Source organism: Zootoca vivipara, chromosome 2 (assembly GCF_965207765.1).
Source record: "Zootoca vivipara chromosome 2, rZooViv2.hap1.1, whole genome shotgun sequence".
NCBI lineage: Eukaryota > Metazoa > Chordata > Lepidosauria > Squamata > Lacertidae > Zootoca > Zootoca vivipara.
This window is the reverse complement of record NC_142584.1, coordinates 7,950,518-7,971,523: the sequence shown is the minus strand read 5'-3', so window position 1 is coordinate 7,971,523 and position 21,006 is coordinate 7,950,518. Positions and strand designations below refer to the sequence as shown.

The following is a 21,006-nucleotide window of genomic DNA, read 5'->3' as shown; positions in this document are numbered from 1 at the left end:
GGCAAGTCTTCAGCCCAAGGCCAATGAGTAGGGAGGATAATTGTCTGCATTGATGAGATACTGGAGAGATTATAGCCGAGAGCTGAAGGTAAAAAGAGAAGTTCTATTGCTGTGTCTGATGGGCCTGGGAACCTACCCTTTACGGAGTGGTTTCCACACTTTGCTAAACAAATATTGTAGCTTTTAAAAGGATGTCCGAAGCAACTATTTGGGGCAAGTGTTTGTCCTTGCCCAAAAGATTGGGAGCAGATGTGACTATACAATAACCTTAAAATAAAAAAAGGTAAAGGACCCCTGACCGTTAAGTCCAGTCGTGAACGATTCTGGGGTTGTGGCGCTCATCTCGCTTTACTGGCCGAGGGAGCCGACATTAGTCCGCAGACAGTTTTTCCGGGTCATGTGGCCATTCCGGGTCATTATGGTGAAACCAGACACATGGAAACGCCATTTATCTTCCTGCCAGAGCGGTACCTATTTATCTATTTGAACTTTGACCTGCTTCCGAACTGCTAGGTTGGCAGGAGTTGGGACCGAGCAACGGGAGCTCACCCTGTCATGGGGATTTGAACCGCCAACCTTCCGATCAGCAAGCCCTAGGCTCAGTGGTTTAGACCACAGCTCCACCCGCGTCCCACCATAATCTTAGCTGTATGCAATTGTGTGGGGGGTGCACTTTGGATAGTAGCTGCAGGCATGTGTGGTCTTCAGTTGCTTTATGGTGCAGTTTATATGCCCTAGTTCAGTGTTTCTCAGCCAGTGTGCCTCCAGATGTTTTGGGACTACAACTCCCATCATCCCTAGCTAGCAAGACCAGTGGTCAGGAATGATGGGAGTTGTAGTCCCAAAACATCTGGAGGCACACTGGTTGAGAAACACTGCCCTAGTTTAACTGATATATATGAATGAAATCATGTTACATGGAGTGGTTCAAATTTAGATTAATCGGATGTTGCTACTGATAAAAGATCTGGTTGGATTTCTCCAAGAGCTCTCCGTCTCACGAGTCCCAATGCCGAAGATGTCATTAAAGTATCACCACTTGAGAAGAGGCATGTCGTGATTGGAGCAGAGAAAGTACTGTTCAAAACCGGCCATTGTGTTTCTTCACACCATTGATGCGTATCCCATTACCAGGGACTGTTAGCTGGTATCATAGCTGCCAAGTTATCCCTTTTTTACAGGGATTTTCCCTTATGCTGAATAGGCTTCCTCGCGAGAAAAGCGAAAACTTGGCAGCTATGGCTGGTATACCCACCCTAACTGGATCTTTTGAGCATTTGAATGTATGTTGTGCAAGTGAGTGCTCTGCGTATGACGATCCTACTGCTCTCTCTTCTGTTGCTTGGCCTTCACTTTATTAAAAGAACTGCTCGGCCCATTCTCTTTGTCCTTGGAGTATACTTAGCCTCTTTGCTAATCTCGCAAAGTAGGGATTGGCTCATGAAAGCTCATGCTGCACTACAAGTTCTTTAAGACTTCTTTAAGGTAACTTCAAACCCTTTGTTGTCTAATGTCATTGACCCTGCTGTGTCACATGCATGTGCCCCCATGTCAGCACCAGAATGGTGGTCCCCGTTTTCCCTTTGCTAAGTTACACTCAGAGACCCTTTCTTCTCGGTTTAATCGGAGAGGGTGTGTTTAAAGACGATGACAATTTGGGGGAGGGAACAGTTGGTGCTTATACTTTGGTTCTCTTTGCTTTTTACAGCCACCTGCTTTTCCCTTCCCTAGATGATTACACCAATTCAGTGAACGGTATGGGAAGAGTTGTGTTCCCCCGTTGATTTCAATGGAAGATCTGTGGGGTGGATTTTCTTTGGGGCACGTGTCCCTGCTCTCTCCAGTAATAATAATAATAATAATAATAATAATAATAATAATAATAATAATAATAATAATAATAATAAATTATATATTATATATTATATATTATATATTTATATTCCCCCAGCCACTCTGGGCGGCTTCCAACAAAATATTGAAATACAGAAATCCATCAAACATTAAAAGCTTCCCTAAACAGGGCTGCCTTGAGATGCCTTCTAAAGGTCTGTTAATTGTTGTTCTCTTTGACCTCTGGTGGGAGGGCATTCCACAGGGTGGGTGCCACTACCGAGAAGGCCCTCTGCCTGGTTCCCTGTAACTTGGCTTCTCGTAGCGAGGGAACCGCCAGAAGGCCCTTGGCGCTGGACCTCCAGTGAAGAAGTAGGAAGTTCTTTTGGGGGAAGGGTGGCTAGATCAGGACAGAGCATGTTTCACAGGGTTTTTTAGAATCATGGAACTGGACTGGGGTCTCGAAACGTAACATTTCAGCCAGTTATAGATCCAATAGTGCCACAAAAAAACCAAACAACCCCCCTCCCCCACAATCTTACTAATTTCTTACATGGCATTCACCTGTGTGCTGGAGAAATATAGGGCTGTACTTTGAGCGTGCATAGGGTAAGTTCCATTGCATGAGTAGAATGGCAGCATTGGATACAACCCACAGGTTTCTGAAGGTAGATCCTGTAGGGCAGGCATGGCCAAACTTGGCCCTCCAGCTGTTTTGAGACTACAATTTCCATCATCCCTGACCACTGGTCCTGTTAGCTAGGGATGGTGGGAGTTGTAGTCCCAATACAACTGGAGCACCAAGTTTGGCCATGCCTGCTGTAGGGAGTCAAAAGGTGCCGACATGCGGCAGAATAGTCATCCACTTCTGTCAAAAGGTGACTATGTTCATATGTGGTACATGTAACTGCCTAGATGGAAGCAGTATTGCTAGGAATTCCTTGTGGCATCAAGTGGTTCCTGCCAACTGGAAGTTGTGCAGTTTCAGTGAAAGTTGACATTGTGATTTGCTGCTGGAGCCACAACAATAATGACCGAAACTTTGTCAGCATTTCATCTAGAAAATACGTTTGGAACTTGGCGGTTCTATGTTGTGTCTTGAATGTGTGAATTTCCTGGTTCAGCTCTTCATATCTCGACTTAGTAAGCTCAGTTATGAATGAGTCTCTTGCATTCATATGAACATGCAGCCTCTTCTGGCAAGCCACTATTAGACCAGCAGGTCCAATACACTATTATTTCCTATTTTAATCAAATTGGGAAAGTATCGTTGCCAGTTTCATAAGCAGTCAGGGAATTGAAGCAACTTCAAACACTGGCTGAAAATGCTGTCTTGTTCCAGAGCTAGTAATAATAGTTTCTCAGGTTGGATGAAACGGGAAACCCTAGCTGATTAGAAATTTCATGGATCACACAAAGGGGATTTGTGAACAGGCAAAAGGCTTGGCCATATCTCAGCTTATTAAGCAGAGATGTGATTGTCCAAAGATTGCCTTTGGGTTCATTTTGGCTTCCTGACTTTAATGATACTGAAAAAGACACATGTGCATTATCTACATGTCTTAAATACATGTATTGTATTTTTATGTTGTGAACCACCCTGAGATCTAAGAATGAAGGGCAATATACAAATTTAATAAATAAAATAAAATTTAAAAAGTAATACTTCATGGAGGGCAACTGGTATCTTCTGTATGTAGCACAAAAAGTAATCCAGGCAATTGTTCTGATTTTTACTAATGATGTTTTGTATCTAACTTGCCAAAACTACACAAGATTGATAAAGGGTCACTAATTTGATTTTGAACTCCACCGACAATTTTTAAAAGCCATTTCACACTAATACACACTGTAAAAATCTCTACATGCAAATTCTGCTAATCCCATTAAGACTTTGAGAATAATTTAAACTGCTTATATAGAAGTATGAATCAAAAGATGACCAACAGTTTCCAACAGTCTGAAACTTACCGTATAGCATCTCAAGAGTTAACTTAAAAATGTACTGCATGTTTTAAACATTGTAGGACATTTAAGCTGCAAGTTTCTTAGCGAAGTAAAATTACTTACACCTTCCACTTCCCTTAAAGCTGGTAAGGAGAGCTTGTAATGAAAAGGGGGAAAGATAAAATTTCTATAGCATGTCAGAGTTGAATCTGTTTTATTCAAAAACTTTAATCTGCAGGTAATGTTGGCCCAGAGAGCACTAGAAAGGATTTTGCCAACTCAGCAGTACTCATTTGAAGGCTGACCCTGTATCAGTTGACATTTGATTTGTTGTGTTAATAGGAAACTGCTACTAGATATATTTTTAATAGCTACGGTAATTTGCACTCTGGATTGTGACATACACAGATGATGCAGGAAACACCAACATAAATAAATTATCTAAAATATAGAGATTGTGAGCAGAGGACTCAACCGAGTCTTAATCTGACCCACAATGCCCCCTTCTCCTTTGCTAATCAGCTGCTTTCGACACATATAAATACGAAACATGGGCAAATGACTCATGTTTTATGAACTGCAGCAGTGTCTCTGCAGAGCAGTTCCTGGCGTTTTGGGGGGTCACAGAACCCTTTGAAAACAGACCCCATCCCCATAACTTTCCCTATAACGTAACAGCTCTGCTGGTTTTCAAAAATGTATTTGACCTATCCTTCCCAAATTTGTCAGCAACAGCCATTAGCCAGGAAAGCTACATGGAACTTAAAAAAATATATCTATTTCATTATTCAAGCATAGTATGCTTTGCAAAAGCACCTAACTTGCCCCTGTTGTAAAAAAAGAATGTTGAACCCCGTGGCCTGATCTGGTTAGGAAATTGTTATGCTATTCAGGTTTAATTCTATCCATCATTCCTGGCCACTGCCATTATTTCTTACAGCCAGCCAAGAGGATTGTTCCTGCCGTCAGCTCCTCAATGGCTCGCCACTTTGAATCTTTACCTCCCCAAAGCAGCAAACTGAACATTGCCTTGTGTCAGAATCAATGGCAATGCAAAGGCACCACAAAGGTTTTGATGTCTGCATGCATCTCTATGCAAGACAGCAGGATATTCCATTCAACGGCAGGGTGTGCTTTGCAGATGTGGGTGCAGAATCCTTCAACGCTCAAATGAACTGGGGGACGGGCAGGAAGAGAGGAGAGAACACTGCCCACATTCCACACCTAGGCACATTTTACAAATAATAATAATAATTGTGTGCTTGATATATCAAATAATATCCAAATAAGACATCCTTCGTGAGGCTAATTTAAGCAGAAAAGAAAGACACCCAAAGTTGGAAAATGTTCCATTCTTTTAATTTAAATTATCATTTATACAGACTGATTTATACTAGAAAAAATAGACATTTGTTTCATAGATTGTACAACCCAAACTGTGTAGCACGAATGCTTTAAGACTGCTACACAGCTACAATTTTCAGAATCTTGTATCATGTTCAAAACGGTGTCAGGCAGAAGCTGACATCCCAAGAGGCAGGCTTGTCTATCTTTCTTCTGGGAATTTACAATGTTAAAGTGCACCAAAGAAAAAATTATACCTGCTGAAGGCCGCTGGCCATTTTTGAACCATGCAACTCCCCAATAGTGTAAAGTTAAATATTCTGCTACTGAAAACCCTGGAAGGCAATTTGCCCATTCAGTGTACAAAGCATTTCAAGTAATCTTGCAAAGTCTACATAGAAAATGCCAGGCGCACTCTCAGTTTGCAAAACAGAACTGTTCAAATAATGTCTGCTTCTGAGCTGGGGAAATGTTCGCCAAGTTTATTGAACTATAGCAAAAATGAGCAGTCAGATGGGTTAAGCTAGTGTACAAATAAAACCGGGAGACTTGAGACGGTCAGATAAATAGCAATTCAAAATTTAGCAGCTTTGTTGCAGCAAAAAGGAATGATCAGAGCCCCTCTGTAGTGAACGAAGATATAACAGCAGCACGGCCCAGTAGGAACCACACCTCTCAAGTGTATGGTCAACTTGAACCCTGTATTTCAGAGGTCCTTCTCTACTGCAGGCAAGGACGTCTTTTCTTAAGGAAAACTACACATACCAAACACCAACTGGCCTTGAGTGCAGCCTTTCCCCACCCCATGCTGGGAGTTGTAGTCCAAAAGTAATGGAGTGTATCAGGCTATGTTAGCGTTGAGTGGGGAAAAGCTAGGTACCTTCTTGGCATTACGCCATGCCTGTGATGCAATGTATTTTGTCACTTTTTAGGGCCCTACATATAGTTGTAGGCAGAAGGAAGGATTCTAGCTAACTTGAAAGTCTTAAAACACCTGCAATGTCACCTTCTCTTAAGCAAAAGACCCTCACAGCTGCCATTGATGTTTTTCACAAGTGCACAGGAGATAAAAATGTATTGTTTAGTTCTTGAGCAGAAATGAATGCTCTCACACTAACTGAAAATATTTTAATTGTATTTTTCTCTACATTTGAAATTTAGGTGCACCTTGAAGCGGCAATAGAAAGTCCTGTCTCTAACCCATCATATGTGGCCAGTAGGCTATTATAGCCTTGGATGAATGCTCCAGCACAGAACCAAACATCCGTTAGGCTGACCAGTTTTAAAAGGATTTGTGCATGCTTAACTATGCCCTGGAATGCAACCTTTGACATTTGTCAAAAACAGGGCATGGGTTAACGCTGATAAAAAGTTATTATTCAACCCGTTAAATCTCATCAATACCCAGGGAGCAAAACGATAATGATCTAATTAAAAACGGTACAGAAAAATTGGAGGATGAAGCCTGAAGACACTCATAGACAGTCTGGCTTCCAGTGACAATTGGAAAAATTAGGGTGTTTCACGTCAAGATTTATCATGAGTGGTTTTAAAAGAGAAACACACATGAAGGATTGTGTGAGAATGTCAAATGTCTTTGTGGGGGAGACGCTGGTCAAGTTATGACCCTTTTGCTAGGTGTTTCAGTTCTGATTCCTACCTTCTAGTGACTGTGGGTACCACTCTTCAAGCCAAGTGGGTGGTTAACCTCAGAATATGTGCAAGAAGAAAAGCATTAAAATTGGAATCCGTCAAAAGCTGTTTTGTTTTTGGACCTGAAACACAGCTGATGAGGCAGATGCGACAAAGCTACCTTAGCCCAAATCCTAGTCCAGCGAAATCAGTATACTTATCAGTTTCACAAGATAAGGGTAACAACATTTGAGACCAGTGACAATATTTGCACGTCCTGCTTGAGGCAAATATCTCAAGGACTCCCTCAGGTTCTTCTTTTAAGAACAGAAATGTATTTGGGAATCTAAATGTTTACCATTTCCCAATTACAAATAACATGGAGGTAGTAGAATTGTCTCTGAATTTCTGTGGAGCTCATTTCACAATGTGCTACTATGTTCCGTACTGGGACTGCAACCCTAGGAAGTCACTCTGAATTCTATTTAACAGATGACAGACACATGCATCTCTGAACGATATTCCAGGAGGAATATATGAAACATATTCCAGGAGGTAAAAACCATTCATCATTATACCCAATACCCTACACATCTCTCAGTGATGCAATTATTAACATCATTAATACTATAATTAGTCCTTTCTTGGTATCTATCTCAATGTTGTAATGCCAAGAGGGGAGGGTTTGGCAATGCTACCCTGAAGACTGTTAAAAAGGAAATGAAGCAACAAAAAGAAATACAGAAAAACCATTTAAGATGATGGAAGGAGTAATGTGAATAATTACACCAGGTTAACTATGTTGTTGTTGTTTTTTTAAAAAGTTTGTAATAGTATGTGTAGTAGGAGACTCCTGGCTAGAAAGAGGATTCAAGTATTCATACTTAAGTATTTTCCTCCAATGGACGCCGAAACCTTCATTTTAACTCTAACATTCCTGACACACAAGAGTTACAGGAAATATGGACATCACTTCACTGTATTAATAACAATTAGTCACAAAACAAACAGTAAAAACTTGTAAACATTGAATGCAAAATTATTTCCCCTTTGCTGGCCACCAGAATTGCACACTAAGCACGTTAATTAACACTTTTTAATGTATGGGCCCAGTTTTAATTTTTAGCAGTTGTTCTTTTGGTTAAGAAAAAACTAATAATTGAGAGTTCTCTAACGGAGAACCTCCAATGGAGACAGAAAAGGGAGAAATCTATACAAAAATTGTGGATTTCCTCTCTTTAACTGTGATCTTACACTGAAGAGTACCAAGAAAGCCATTTGGGGGGAATTTGGGGCAGCTGCTTAAGAGAAATAAAATTCCAGAGCACACAATACATGTGCACATCTCTTGAGCTGGATAGCAAGCCGTTCCTCTGGTGAAGACCAACAATTAAATGACCAGGCCAAGCACTCTTTCTACCTCCTTCTCAGCCAAAATGTTTGTGTGATTATTTTTTTTGGACAGTAGTCCTGCAGAAGATGATACTCTGGCCACCTGGCAAGCGCTTGTACTTTCACTAGTATTGAAACTAGTAATTGTACTTTCAGAAGTGACTTGTACTCCTTCCGAAATAAGTTCTCAGCTTGGCCCGGCTCTCTTTGATAAAGGTTGCAGAAACAGCCTCAGCATCACTGCCTTTCATCGTTATCGGAAGGAGTGGTCAGCCGACATTAATCAACTGGACAGGAGGAGACTGTTGGATTCGCTTGCCAGCTTCTACATTTAGCAGAATTCACGGGCAATACTTTAATCAAACTTTGGGTTCCAGATGGAGGGCTTGAATGCTCAGCTGTGGGGAAGCTGCCTGCCTGCAGAAAACCAGCTTCACAGCATAACGCTTCTCATGCTATCTCCCAATATGCAGGGAGATTCTCCACTGCTTTCTGCCCATGGGGATTTACCTGCATCCTGAAGCATACAGTCCAAAATAGAGATGCTTTCCTTAGCAGCGAATAATGTTGGCCTTTACCTTGCATTCCAGCTGCTGACACTAACAAGACTCATTAGGGTCTATTCTATTCAAGTGCAATCACGTCATTTAATTCCATGCCTTTAAAACAGGAGCTTTTTTAAAGACATGATTGCCATTAATTGAATGAACCTCAGTTAGAATATAGTATTAAAGTCGAAAGCGTTTTAGTGTTTGCATTCTCACACTGAGAATAATCTGATGCCACAACAGAAGCGGTGAGAATTTTTGTTCGAGTGTGATTGTAGGGGGACAGCAAGGGAAGGGACCCGAGTATTTCTCAATATGTACAACCACAATTATTATTTCTTAACACCATTACCACAATCTTAACTTTGTGCAAAAGCGCACATACATTTGGATATGTTCACAGAGTAAACCATAGAAACGCACTGGCCCTGATGGCTCCCTGCTGCATACAGACAGACCCAGTATTTAATTAATTGGAGACGAAGCTGGCTCTTCAATAAGCAACGTTCTCGTGACTCTTACCGTGCGACCACAGGCCAGGAAGGAGGCTCCCAGAGCTATTAGGCACAGCCAAGTCTGGAGGAAGAAGGAGGAGAGAAGCAGAATCCCAAATCAATGGTAGGTTTACTTAAAAAGACAGTCCCACCACAAAGTATTTTCATAGAATCATAGAATCATAGAATTGGAAGAGACCACAAGGGCCATCCAGTCCAACCCCCTGCCAAGCAGGAAACACCATCAAAGCATTCCTGACAGATGGCTGTCAAGCCTCCACTTAAAGACCTCCAAAGAAGGAGACTCCACCACACTCCTTGGCAGCAAATTCCATTGTCGAAACAGCTCTTACTGTCAGGAAGTTCTTCCTAATGTTTAGGTGAAATCTTCTTTCTTGTAGTTTAAATCCATTGCTCCGTGTACGCTTCTCTGGAGCAGCAGAAAACAACCTTTCTCCCTCCTCTATTTTAGCCACTACAAAGATAACAGGGCACTGTTCCGACGTGATCATAGGTCTCAGGTCTACTAATTTCACTGGGAGAGTAGGCTGACTGAAATAAATGGACCTGAATTATATCTATTACTTTGAAATGGCCTGCTCTGAGTAGGACCAGAGTTGGATATAAACCCACAGTGGGTCATTTCATTTATTGAATTTTTATACCGCCCTAATACCTGGAGGTCTCAGGACTGTTCACAAACAAAAAACACAATATATAAAATCAAAATTAAAACAATAATCCAACAAACCCCACCCCCAAAAGAGCCACATTTTAAAGGGTATAGGTCGGATGTTGAATAGGTCAGCCAGTTTGTTGTTGTTTAGTCATTTAGTCGTGTCCGACTCTTCGTGAAACCATGGACCAGAGCACGCCAGGCACTCCTGTCTTCCACTGCCTCCAGCAGTTTGGTCAGACTCATGTTCTTAGCTTCGAGAACACTGTCCAACCATCTCGTCCTCTGTCGCCCCCTTCTCCTAGAGCCCTCAATCTTTCCCAACATCAGGGTCTTTTCCAGGGAGTCTTCTCTTCTCATAAGGTAGCCAAAGTATTGGAGCCTCAGCTTCGGGATCTGTCCTTCCAGTGAGCACTCGGGGCTGATTTCCTTAAGAATGCATAGGTTTGATCTTCTTGGCAGTCAAAGTGGGACTCTCAAGAGTCTCCTCCAGCACCATAATTCAAAAGCATCAATTCTTCAGCGATCAGCCTTCTTTATGGTCCAGCCCTCACTTCCATACATCAGGTCAGCCAAAGGCCTGGTTAAAGAGGAACGTTTTTGCCTGGTGCCTAAAGGTGTATAATGAAGGCACCAGGAGAACTTCCCTGGGCAGAGCATTCCACAGACAGGGAGCCTCTGCAGAAAAGGCCCTGTTCTCGTGTTGCCACCCTCCGGACCTCTTGAGGAGGAGGCACATGAAGGAGGGCCTCAGAAGATGATCTCAGGGTCTGGCCTAAGTCACTGCTCAAAGCAAACTTTACTTGAAAACCACCGAGGGTGACACCCCTACCCCAACTTTCCAATCCTCAGCAAAATGGCAGCACTCTACCAGGTTTCATAATGTGAAGGGGGGGCGGTGGCTGTGCAATTCCACCCTAAAAAACACATTGTGAGGGGAGCCAAGAGAAAAAAGTGTCACACAGCCGTTGCTGCCAAGAGGCAGATCTAGTTAACCTGACTAAAGAAATCTTAGCTGAGCAATTGTAGGAGTTTTAATCCAATTAAATGTGCATCATTGCAAGTCAGAAGAATGCTTCCTTTTAACATGATGCGCATATGTGTCAGGGCCGGCAGCTCCTTAGAAGAGGCTGTGCCCTCTCTTATAAGCAAGAAGAAATGCTTTTGCTAAAATGGTGCCTATGGTCAGAGCCACTAAGAGGGAGTTACGGCTGAACTAGGCTCAGAGAGCAACGACTGTAAGCTTTCATTCATATATATATATATATATATATATATATATATATATATATATATATAGTTTTAAGTCTCTAGTCCCTTTAGAGTGAAAGTTATGAAGCAAAATGTGCAGGCAACATGCTATAGAGAAATTCAGAGTTTCACTCTGGAGAAGGCATTTCAAAGACATAGCTTCAAAATGACATAAAGGGCAGCTTTATGTTGTTTAAAAGGAGCCAAATTCCCCCTGCCACCTAGTACATGAGAGGAGATTGTGTAGGGCAACATTCAAAAGATATGGGTATGCACCCACCCTTGCTTTAAATATGTAAAATAAGAGTGGCTGCTCTCAGTCATCCCATAACTGATGCTTTCCACAGGGTGGGCGCCACTACCAAGAAGGCCCTCGGCACTGGACCTTAGTGTCCGGGTTGAATGATGGGGGTAGAGATGTTCCTTCAGGTATACTGGGCCGAGGCTGTTTAGGACTTTAAAGGCCAATACCAACACTTTGAATTGTGCATCTTCTAGGGATGCAGTGAAACCTGTGCTCAGACACACACTTGATGCATGCCAGGATTGCCATCAAGGAGGGTCAGGCTAGCCTGCAACACGATTTTAATGCCTCAGGATCCATTCACATATATGGGAGAAAGTTAATGTGTAGATTCTGAAATACCATGTTGGGAGTTAAACCATCTCCTTGTCACCCGTGACAAATGTCTGAGGCAGGAGAGGAGGCTCTTCCCTCCTTGCTAAACTGCAGCCAGTGTAAATCTTTTCTATAAACCTTGTGGGAGCCAGTTAGAACTGGGTTTAGTGCTATCTGCATAGGCCCTCCCCTTCATTTGCATAGTCACACCATGGGATTTAATTCTTGATCACTCGGAATGATGGGAGCTGGCTTTTAAAGAGAGGCATTGGGGGACAGACAGACAAGGTGGTTGTTTTGTTCTGGGAGGAAGAACAGTTTCTGGAAATACACCCACTGTTTTTGAAGTAAGTCAGAGAGAACACTATCATGTAGCCTGAGGCACAAACTTCTAATTTACTGAGCATTCCATCTCATTTTCCCTAGATAAGGCCATTTGTGAGTGGGAAATGATGCAGATAAACGCCATAGATTTCAAAAAACCATCTCTGGACCAGGTGGGTGAATAAAGTCATGCTTCCTAGTAAGATGCAAGTCTTCAAAAAGGAAAACAACAACAACAACAACCCTACAAACCCACCATTAACTTACCAAATATGCCACAAAGGCTAGGTAGACAATGCTGAGGAGAGAAGCAATCACATAATAGATGGTTTGTCCCAGGCCAGCTACATACGACACCACAAAGTACATGTTGATGGCGCAGATGATAAGAATGAGAATTCCCCCAGCGATCTTCCAGCCCCTAAAAGTCAAATTAAGAAACAATTATTATAGTGGAAGGAGATGAATTGGGAATGACTTACAACTATGCAGAATGGTTGAGAAGTGCAACAGAGTAGGCTTAATACTCAACCCCCTCCCCCCAAAAGGCTCACAAAAATAAAGTCATGTGACCACATTTACAGAAACCACCTAATACCCTAGAAGCCTAAAGGATGGGACTCTGCAGTGTGTGGGCAGGTGAAACTGATGTGGAAGAGCAACCAAAAGTGTGTTCATGTATATTATAAATATATACAGGGTGAGTCTTAGAGGCCCTGTGGAACATGTGTATTCTGTATCCACGAGGCCTCTTTTAAAGCAGTGGTCCTCACCCTTGGGCCTCCAGATGATTTGAGACTACAATTCCCATCATCCCTGACTACTGGTCCTGCTAGCTAGGGATCATGGGAGTTGTAGGCCAAAAACATCTGGAGGCCCAAGGTTGAGGACCACTGTTTTAAAGGACTCACCGTGTGTGTGTGTGTGTAAGTGCACACACACACACACACACACACACACACACACACACACACACGAGTGTATTCTCCTAAGTTTTACTGCAGTGTAAAAGGTTTGGCAGCTGGCAAGTCACTGCATGTATTGCTTTTCAAGTATTTATGGCGACGTGCTGGAAGTGTGCACACAGCAGCACGGTGAAACACAGGGAAAAATGTTGCCCAGGAGTACAGCAAACTAAAATGGACACATGATCCTGGCATCCCACAGAAAAGCTGCAAAGCTACAGGTTCCACTGGCCGTACTGACTATAAAACACACTCCACACGGGGTTTTGTTTTTTTGGGGGGGGTCCCCTGTCCTTTTTTATTTACAGGGTGGGGAGAGAAATACTGTGTGCATACATGCACACGCACACAGTTCTATGCTCATATGAAGAGCTTCATAGTAATAAAATGAAGCCTCAACTTGCTGCGGAATTACATCCAGGGCATTGGATGGGAAAGGCGAAGGTTGTCTCTCTCTGTGTGGGTGGGTGGGTGTGCTTTAAAGTGGCTTGCCCAAGGGACAATAGTTCCCAGATACAGTGGTACTTTGGTTTAAGAACAGCTTAGATTATGAACAACATGAATTAAGAACACTGCAAACCCGGAAGGAGGTGTTTTGGTCTGTGAACTTTACCTTGGAAGCAGAACATCTTCCGCTTCCTGTTGACTGTGTTCCATTTGTAAGTTGAGTCCCCCGCTGCTATGGGAAAGCACGCCTCGGTTTAAAAATACTTTGGTTTAAGAACGGACTCCTGGAACGGATTAAGTTCGTAAACCAAGGTACCACTGTACTGAAGTGTCTGCTCAGAAGCAATGTTATGCACCTCAGTTTTTACCCTTCTCAGGTCCCTCAAGGATGTGATATGCATGCAATTCTTCATACTTACAGGCCATTGGCGAAGTCATTCATCACAGGACGCAAACTGGTGAACGTGAGGACTGGAATTAATGCAAAAGGAAGCTGGAAAGGAAGAAGAAGAAAAAGGGGGGGGGAGAGATATTGCTCAAGAAGGTATCCTAAACTTGGGCCTCCAGCTCTGGATTTCCTCCTAGCTGGCCTTACAAGAATCATAGAATCATAGAGTTGGAAGAGACCACAAGGGCCATCCAGTCCAACCCCCTGCCAAGCAGGAAACACCATCAAAGCATTCTTGACATATGGCTGTCAAGCCTCCACTTAAAGACCTCAACTCCACCACACTCCTTGGCAGCAAATTCCACTGTCGAACAGCTCTTACTGTCAGGAAGTTCTTCCTAATGTTTAGGTGGAATCTTCTTTCTTGTACAGTAGTTTGAATCCATTGCTCCGCGTCCACTTCTCTGGAGCAGCAGAAAACAAACTTTCACCTTCCTCTATATGACATCCTTTGATATATTTGAACATGGCTATCATATCACCCCGTAACCTTCTCTACTCATCCTCAAGTCTATGACATTTCCTCACAGGGTGATGTCTTGTTCCCTTTAGCATACCAAAGAACCTGCATTGCACAAGTCTTATTTGTTTCCACGTAGGAAACAAACGGGCCCTAGACTGTTAAACCGACTTCAGTATGTGCTGAGCTTCCTTTCATTGGACTGCTAGGTTTTATTATTTCAAATCACTGCTTTCGCAAACCAGTGTATCAAACCTGGATTCCGTCTTCCCTCCCAAACCTTTCCGAGGGCAAATTTTGCTGCAGTCAGTAAATGTGCCCCCGTGACTATTATTCAGGACCCTTACCTGCAGGCTCATAAGAACGTTGAGGAAATCATTCATGCCAGTCAGGCGTTCCACATCTTGGAATATGGCAACCAGGAGGGTGGGCGTGATGGCAATGGAGCGAGTCAAAACCACTCGAGCAAAGCGAGACCACTTCAGATTGAGGAACCCCTGAAACAAGCAAAGGGAAGATAAAACGACCTGAATAGCCAGCGGAGCTCAAATGTCATCAAACGACCAAACGGTTTGTAGGGTGGGATACGGGTACAAGGAAGACATTCTCAGGCGAACTGGCTGGTCTTCAGCTTAATGCTCAGAACCTTCACAAAGATACGCTCACAACCTTCCAGTATTCTCTCACTTGATCATCATTTACCTTTGTGTGTCTTTCATTTTCATAAACATCACTCCATGGTGATTTTAATTTTTTTTTAAAAAAACCCTCCTTTTTATTTATATCAGGGGTGGCCAACTCCTAAGAGACTGCGATCTACTCTCAGTGTTAAAAACTGGCAGTGATCTACCCCCTTTTGGGGGCTTCAGGTCAAATTTGTTGAGCTTTCTTTAGGGAAGAGGAAGGCCCATATTTTAGGGGTTCAGGTCTAAATTGTGTTGCTTTTTTTGAGGAAAGAGGAAAGCCAGTGATCTACCAGTGATCTACCACAGACGTCCAGTGATCTACCAGTAGATCACGATCTACCTGTTGGACGTGGAAAAACATGCTAAGTCTGATTTTTTTTAAAAAAGCAAATGGTACTAAAAGAATGCCATTAACACAAGTTTTGTTGTTTTTGTTTTCTTAGTCCCAGCATCTGCTCTGAAGATGCTACACAGCAGCCTAAGTTATTGCATGCTGCTTTTCTCTTGCAGGTGAGAGCTTTCATGAAGAATTGCTTGCATACGCCAGAAAGCAAAACACCCACAGGTAACTGAACTGTTTAGACCGGGTTCCAACATCCCCATCTTCTCATCTTCACTCAAGAAAGGAAAAAAGGATCCTGGTTGACAAACATAAGCCAACATGGCCGAAGAGAGATGAAATACCTCCATGACAAATTGTCCAGAGTATGTTCCTGTCATTGTCGAACTCTGACCTGCAGCGAGAATCCCGATAGCCCAGATGTAGAGAGCAGCGGGGCCAAAGGAACAACCCAGAACAACACCCTAGAATACAGAAGGATTCTTGTCAATGATGTGTAAAAGTAAAATTCCGAGGGGGGAGGGCAAATAAAGACTTACAATCCAGAGCTGCCAAGGCAGTAATCTAATGCAAGGGGGCCATTTTTATTAAAATCAGTATTTAGATGAGGTTGGCCAATTTACTCAAACAGAACATGAACTTGAAGGTCAGGGCTACTGCACACATACATCAATTTTCATAAATACGCCAGTGCCAAATGACCGTTAAGTTGTCAAGTTTTCCATTTTCCCAACAGCAATGAGCTTGCACTATTCCTTTGGATGGGAGCAGGAATAAAAGCACCTCCCTGTAGTTGTTTGCAGAACTCTAGGGCAAGGAAGGGAAGACCCAAAGTTGCCTAATATTTGCAGCTCCCCTCTTGTCCTTCCCTGCTAAGTCCAGAGGAAAAACAACTGCTGAATTATTGAAATTGCAATTTTGCAGGGTGTTTGTTTTTTTAACAGACAACATGTGGATTGTTGCCCTAATGACCGAACTCCAGTTTGGAGTGGGGTTGGGGTTTTTTTTGGGGGGGCGGAGTACAGCATGTACTCCAAGTTCCCCAAGATCTTTGATGGCTCCTCTTTAACAGCCTTGTTCAACCTTCCTTTTTATGGCAGATTTGTTCATTGTCCTCAAAACGGAACATTTTACAACTTTGCATATTAGTGTGGTTTTTTCCCCCAGAGGTAGGTTATGATGGTTTTCAATTTGGACTTTTAGCCAGCATTCTTATAGAGCTGTGTTTATCACTGCTCTTTTAAAAAGTGATATTAAAAGGAGATAAAAGAGAATCTAGACCAGGGGTCCTCAAACATACCCGGCTTTGGGCCGGATGCCTGCCGCGCCGATTGCGTAGTGGGCCGGAGGGTGGGGGAGTGCCCGCGGGGGCCCAAACGCTATTTCTGGCACACTCCCGACCTGGAAAGCGCCGGAAATAGCTTGTGCGTACGTGCACTGTTGCGGGTCGGAAGCCGGCAGCCGTGCCGCACCGCACCAGTAAGAGCGGGTGGTGGCAGCGGATGGCGGGGGTCCCTGGGGGTCGCATAAAAGAGCCTCGGGGGCCGTATGTGGCCCCCCGGGCCGTAGTCTGGGGACCTCTGATCTAGACATGTACAAGCTAAATGTTAGAGTGTTCTGCTATTCCAATGGGAGCTTCCTGCACTCCTGAAAATCTGCTGCAGAGGGTCTCTCTGGAAGATTTGAAATGTGTGCTTGGGGGGGGGCATGGTGGAGGAGGGGGGGGAAGTCCCACTACACTGGTGGACATTTGCTTGCATAACATTAGTCAGGGGTCAGCAAACTTTTTCAGCAGGGGGCCGGTCCACTGTCCCTCAGACCTTGTGGGGGGGCCGGACTATATTCTTAAAAAAATATGAACGAATTACTAAGCCCCACAAATAACCTAGAGATGCATTTTAAATAAAAGGACACATTCTACTCATGTAAAAACACCAGGCAGGCCCCACAAATAACCCAGAGATGCATTTTACATAAAAGGACACATTCTACTCATGTAAAAACATGCTGATTCCTGGACCATCCGCGGGCTGGATTTAGAAGGCGATTGGGCCGCACCCGGCCCCTGGGCCTTAGTTTGGGGCCCCCCTGATTTAGGCTCATTGCCAGGCCCACCATAGAGGCTGGTGGCGCGGAGAACCACGGCGCCGGGCACTGGAAGGGTGCCAAGTGAGCACAGGGTTCCGGCGATCTGACCAGGACTGCGCTCCACGAGCTGAGAGGCTGCGCCGCATCTCTCTCCTTCTCCGAGGACTCCGCGCTGCACCTCCTTCTCGTTTCCCCAGCGCTGGAATCCGCTCAGTCGAGCTTCGCCACCAGCACGCGTACAGTGCCCAAGCAGCTCTTGCTGCTCCTGCGGTGCGTGCGCTGGTGGCGAAGCTTGACTGAGCGGAACCCAGCACTGGGGAAACGAGGAGGCGCAGCGCGGAGTCCTCGGAGGTGGCCTCTCGCTGCTGCCACGGTCCGCTTGGCACTCCCTTGGAGAGGCTCTGGAGGGGGGCGCTGGAGGGACCTTAGTGCCAGGGCACTGGATGGGCTTAAGACGGCCCTGCCCATTGCTTTGCCAAATGTTAATCACACACACACACACACACACACACACTACATTGAAAACTGCATGCAGCTGAGCAGCTCACATTTGGAGCATCAACAAAGAAAGGAACAGAAAGAAAGCGACACAAATATTTTGATTGAAGTGTCTTAGAAAACGATTTTAAATCATGGACACCTTGGTTCTGAAAATGGTGTTGCCTGTATTGGTGTGAGTGATGGGGTCCCATGGCACAAAATTTCATGTGGTCCCAGTGCAAAGGAAAAGAGCAAAGATCTTCTCCCTTACTATAATGTCCAAACAAGATGTGATGGGGAAGAAGAATGATAGGTTTGTAAGGAGTCCAATAATTTTGCCAAGGAAATTCTTATTGTTCACGGCCTAATTCTATTAGCCTCTCTTGTAAATAGCCATCCTTTATGAAATGCATTCAGGACCATCAAACAAATCTGTACTGAGATACACCTATCACCATTTTCCCTAATGGAACTGCTTTGAATCTGACTTCAGGAAGAACGTGTTTTAACTGCAGGGTGTCCTGGAAAAGACACTCTGCATTAAGAAAGAAGGGAACTGAGTTCCCTTCCATTTTCCACTTTCCTGATGTTCCAAATGACTGGTCCCCTGGAGTTATGATTTGAATTGTTGTCAGGATTCTAACTGGCCTAACTGACCTAAGAATTCTGCAGAGCAGTTGCTGCTGTGGCCGGCTGCTCAGGTGAACGTCAGCCCAGTGGTCAGCAGCTCAGTCTTCTTGAGGCTCAGGAGCACCTAGCAAATACTGGTCTATTCCTGGCACACTAGACTCTAGCTGAAGAACGCATTTCACGTAAGTTTATGGCTTAAACATTCCTCACTATGCCATCAGGTGTGTTTATGCTCTGTGGAAAAGGATAGCTGCAGTGGCAGATAGCAAAACAGCGAAATCATGAGCAGATTCCCATCCACAACAGGTTGCTGAGGTTATTGCCATTTTCACAGGAACGATGCAACAGTATATTAAATCAGTAGCAGTGTGTTGGAAGGAAGTATGTGTGTTGGCTTCTCTGGATCAGATGTCCATACCTAACCAGGGGGTGGGAGGGAGCAGGGGAACTCTTTCTTTTGCTGCTTCTTTCTGACCATGGAAGCATGTCATGTCCTTCAATGACTAGACATGCTTGTTATTCCCTCTCTCATTGCATGTTGTCTTCTCTTTTGTTTCCAGGATGCCTGCCAATGTCTCCCTGAGTCTTCTCTCCAAACCCCGCCTGCGGTTCAGACAAGGCTCTCTTTTGGAGAGGTGGCTGAGCTTAGTTTCTCGCCTCCAGTTATGTGCGTTCTTGACGGGGATTTTGGGCTGGATGATGTGCATTGCAACAACAGCCAGTGTGAACTGGAGAGTGTGGCGTGTAGAAAACATCGATGGAATCGCCTCTGGAAATGTCTGGATTGGAATCTGGGCTGTCTGTTTTTGGAGAGACCCTTCTAACGATGGCAACGCTTTTTGGCATTGTGAAGATCTCAATGAGCAACATCCAAGCCTCCCAAGGGAAATTTTTTTTGCTCAGGACTTAATGGCATTAGCTTCCCTTATGAATTCAGCGGCCCTAGTGTTAATGTCATTTGCCTTGTACAATGCGTTTGAGCCCAGAATACATAATAATTTTGTGTTAACCTTTTTTAGGATTGGAGCTTTCCTGAACGTATTTGCAGGGATACTTTTCCTGATTTCTGTGATATGGAACATGTCTGCTGTCTTGCAAAATGGGGAAATCAACTTCCCAGAATTCCCGGAACCTGAATTGCCTCTACTGCCTCCAATTCCCAGCGAGCAGCATATTGGACCTTCTATTTACCTAGGCTATATCGCTGCGGGTTTCCAGCTGCTGAGTGCAGCATTGGTTGGGATTGAGATACTTTGCTTCAAGACCCCCGCAATAGAGACACGTGAAATAGAAACTGTAGTGGTGATTGCCCCAGGAAGTGAGGTAAAAACCGAGAGTCTAACTACTTGTTCGAAGTGTGGTTCTCTGCTGGATCTGGTAATTCGAGAAGAAACATTCTCAGTGGAGATGGAGGAAAGCAATGCAGACAATATTGTAAGTCAAGAGGAATGTTGCTCAGTGCAGCTAGAGGAAAGTTATGTAGAAAATATTGTAATTCAAGAGGAATCCTCCTCAGTGGATATAGACAAAAGTCGTGAAACCCAAAGGTCGCCTGAAAGACATCTAAGCCCACCTGAAGCCCCTAGACATACCGTTATACATGTGACTCCCTGCAACAGGGAATAGTAAACAGAGTCCCACATCTTTTTGCATAAGATAGTGACTGCCGAGGACTCCTTATCCTTTTCCCTTCTCCCCTTTTCATTGTATGTCTCAGAATTATATTATATATAGATGGTTTATATGATTTTATTGTTATACATATGCCAATAAAGGTGTTGAATTGAATTGAACTGTGTGGTTTTTTTTTAAAAAAACTATCCTACCTCTCACTCCAAAGATGCTCAAGCTGGCTATCGAACAATAATACGCACAGAATATTACAGAGGTGTGTACAATGTCTCTCTCATATTTTTCCCCTCTAACATTTTAACAAATCAGTTTTGGTTATTGAGACATTGGGAAGAAAAGGGGGGGGGAGAGGAGGGGGGAGAGGGAGGTGGGTGGGGCTGGTGTCCAGGGCCGGTGCTAGGGTTTTTTGCGCCCTAGGCGAGATCACCTTCTGGTGCGCACGCCCCCAATTAATAAAAAATAAAATAGAAAAAATAGAAAAAGGAAAATAGAAAAAAAATAAAAAATAGGAAAAAATAAAAAGTAGAAAAAACAAAAACAAAAAACAAAAATAAAATAAAAAACAATTGATCCTCCCCTTCTCCTCCCCCGTCCTCCTCCTCCTCCTGCCTGCTTCCTCGCTACACAGAGATTCTTTTTGGATTTTAAACGCAGTCAACTTTGGGGGAGCAAGGGCTGAAATGCTCAAAGACGGTTCTGAGCCAAGCCCAATATTCCTTTGCTGCCTCAATAAAAATGCATATTGCCGTTCAAAGACCTACTCACCCCAT

At 43.7% G+C, this 21,006-nt stretch overlaps 2 protein-coding genes across 5 annotated transcripts in view; one reads left to right on the top strand and one right to left on the bottom strand.

Moving 5' to 3' along the window:
• Positions 1 to 21,006, bottom strand: part of SLC11A2 (solute carrier family 11 member 2) — a 62,575-nt gene that overhangs the window by 4,572 nt on the left and 36,997 nt on the right. For 3 of the 4 annotated variants that reach the window (XM_035103090.3, XM_035103098.3, XM_035103106.3), the window contains 5 exons: positions 15,751 to 15,870; positions 14,728 to 14,877; positions 13,892 to 13,965; positions 12,328 to 12,481; positions 9,219 to 9,272 (listed from right to left, as the gene is read on the bottom strand). In XM_035103090.3, the coding sequence (XP_034958981.1) occupies positions 9,219 to 9,272; positions 12,328 to 12,481; positions 13,892 to 13,965; positions 14,728 to 14,877; positions 15,751 to 15,870 (552 nt within the window). Of the gene's footprint in view, positions 1 to 5,117; positions 9,273 to 12,327; positions 12,482 to 13,891; positions 13,966 to 14,727; positions 14,878 to 15,750; positions 15,871 to 21,006 lie in introns of those variants that run through there. The other variant, XM_088661246.1, reaches the window with a different exon arrangement.
• LOC148686713 (uncharacterized) lies at positions 18,089 to 20,384 on the top strand. Its single transcript, XM_088661247.1, has 2 exons — positions 18,089 to 18,287; positions 19,165 to 20,384. Exons 1-2 carry the CDS (start codon positions 18,175 to 18,177, stop codon positions 20,228 to 20,230), a joined length of 1,179 nt encoding a protein of 392 aa, XP_088517373.1. The 5' UTR covers positions 18,089 to 18,174; the 3' UTR covers positions 20,231 to 20,384.

Bases quoted from the DNA above. Each gene is read 5' to 3' on its own strand.
- LOC148686713 (XM_088661247.1), top strand. From the start codon at position 18,175: ATGGGGTCCCATGGCACAAAATTTCATGTGGTCCCAGTGCAAAGGAAA. The intron at 18,288-19,164 runs GTTTGTAAGGAG...TTTTGTTTCCAG, and splicing joins ATGGGGAAGAAGAATGATAG to GATGCCTGCCAATGTCTCCC.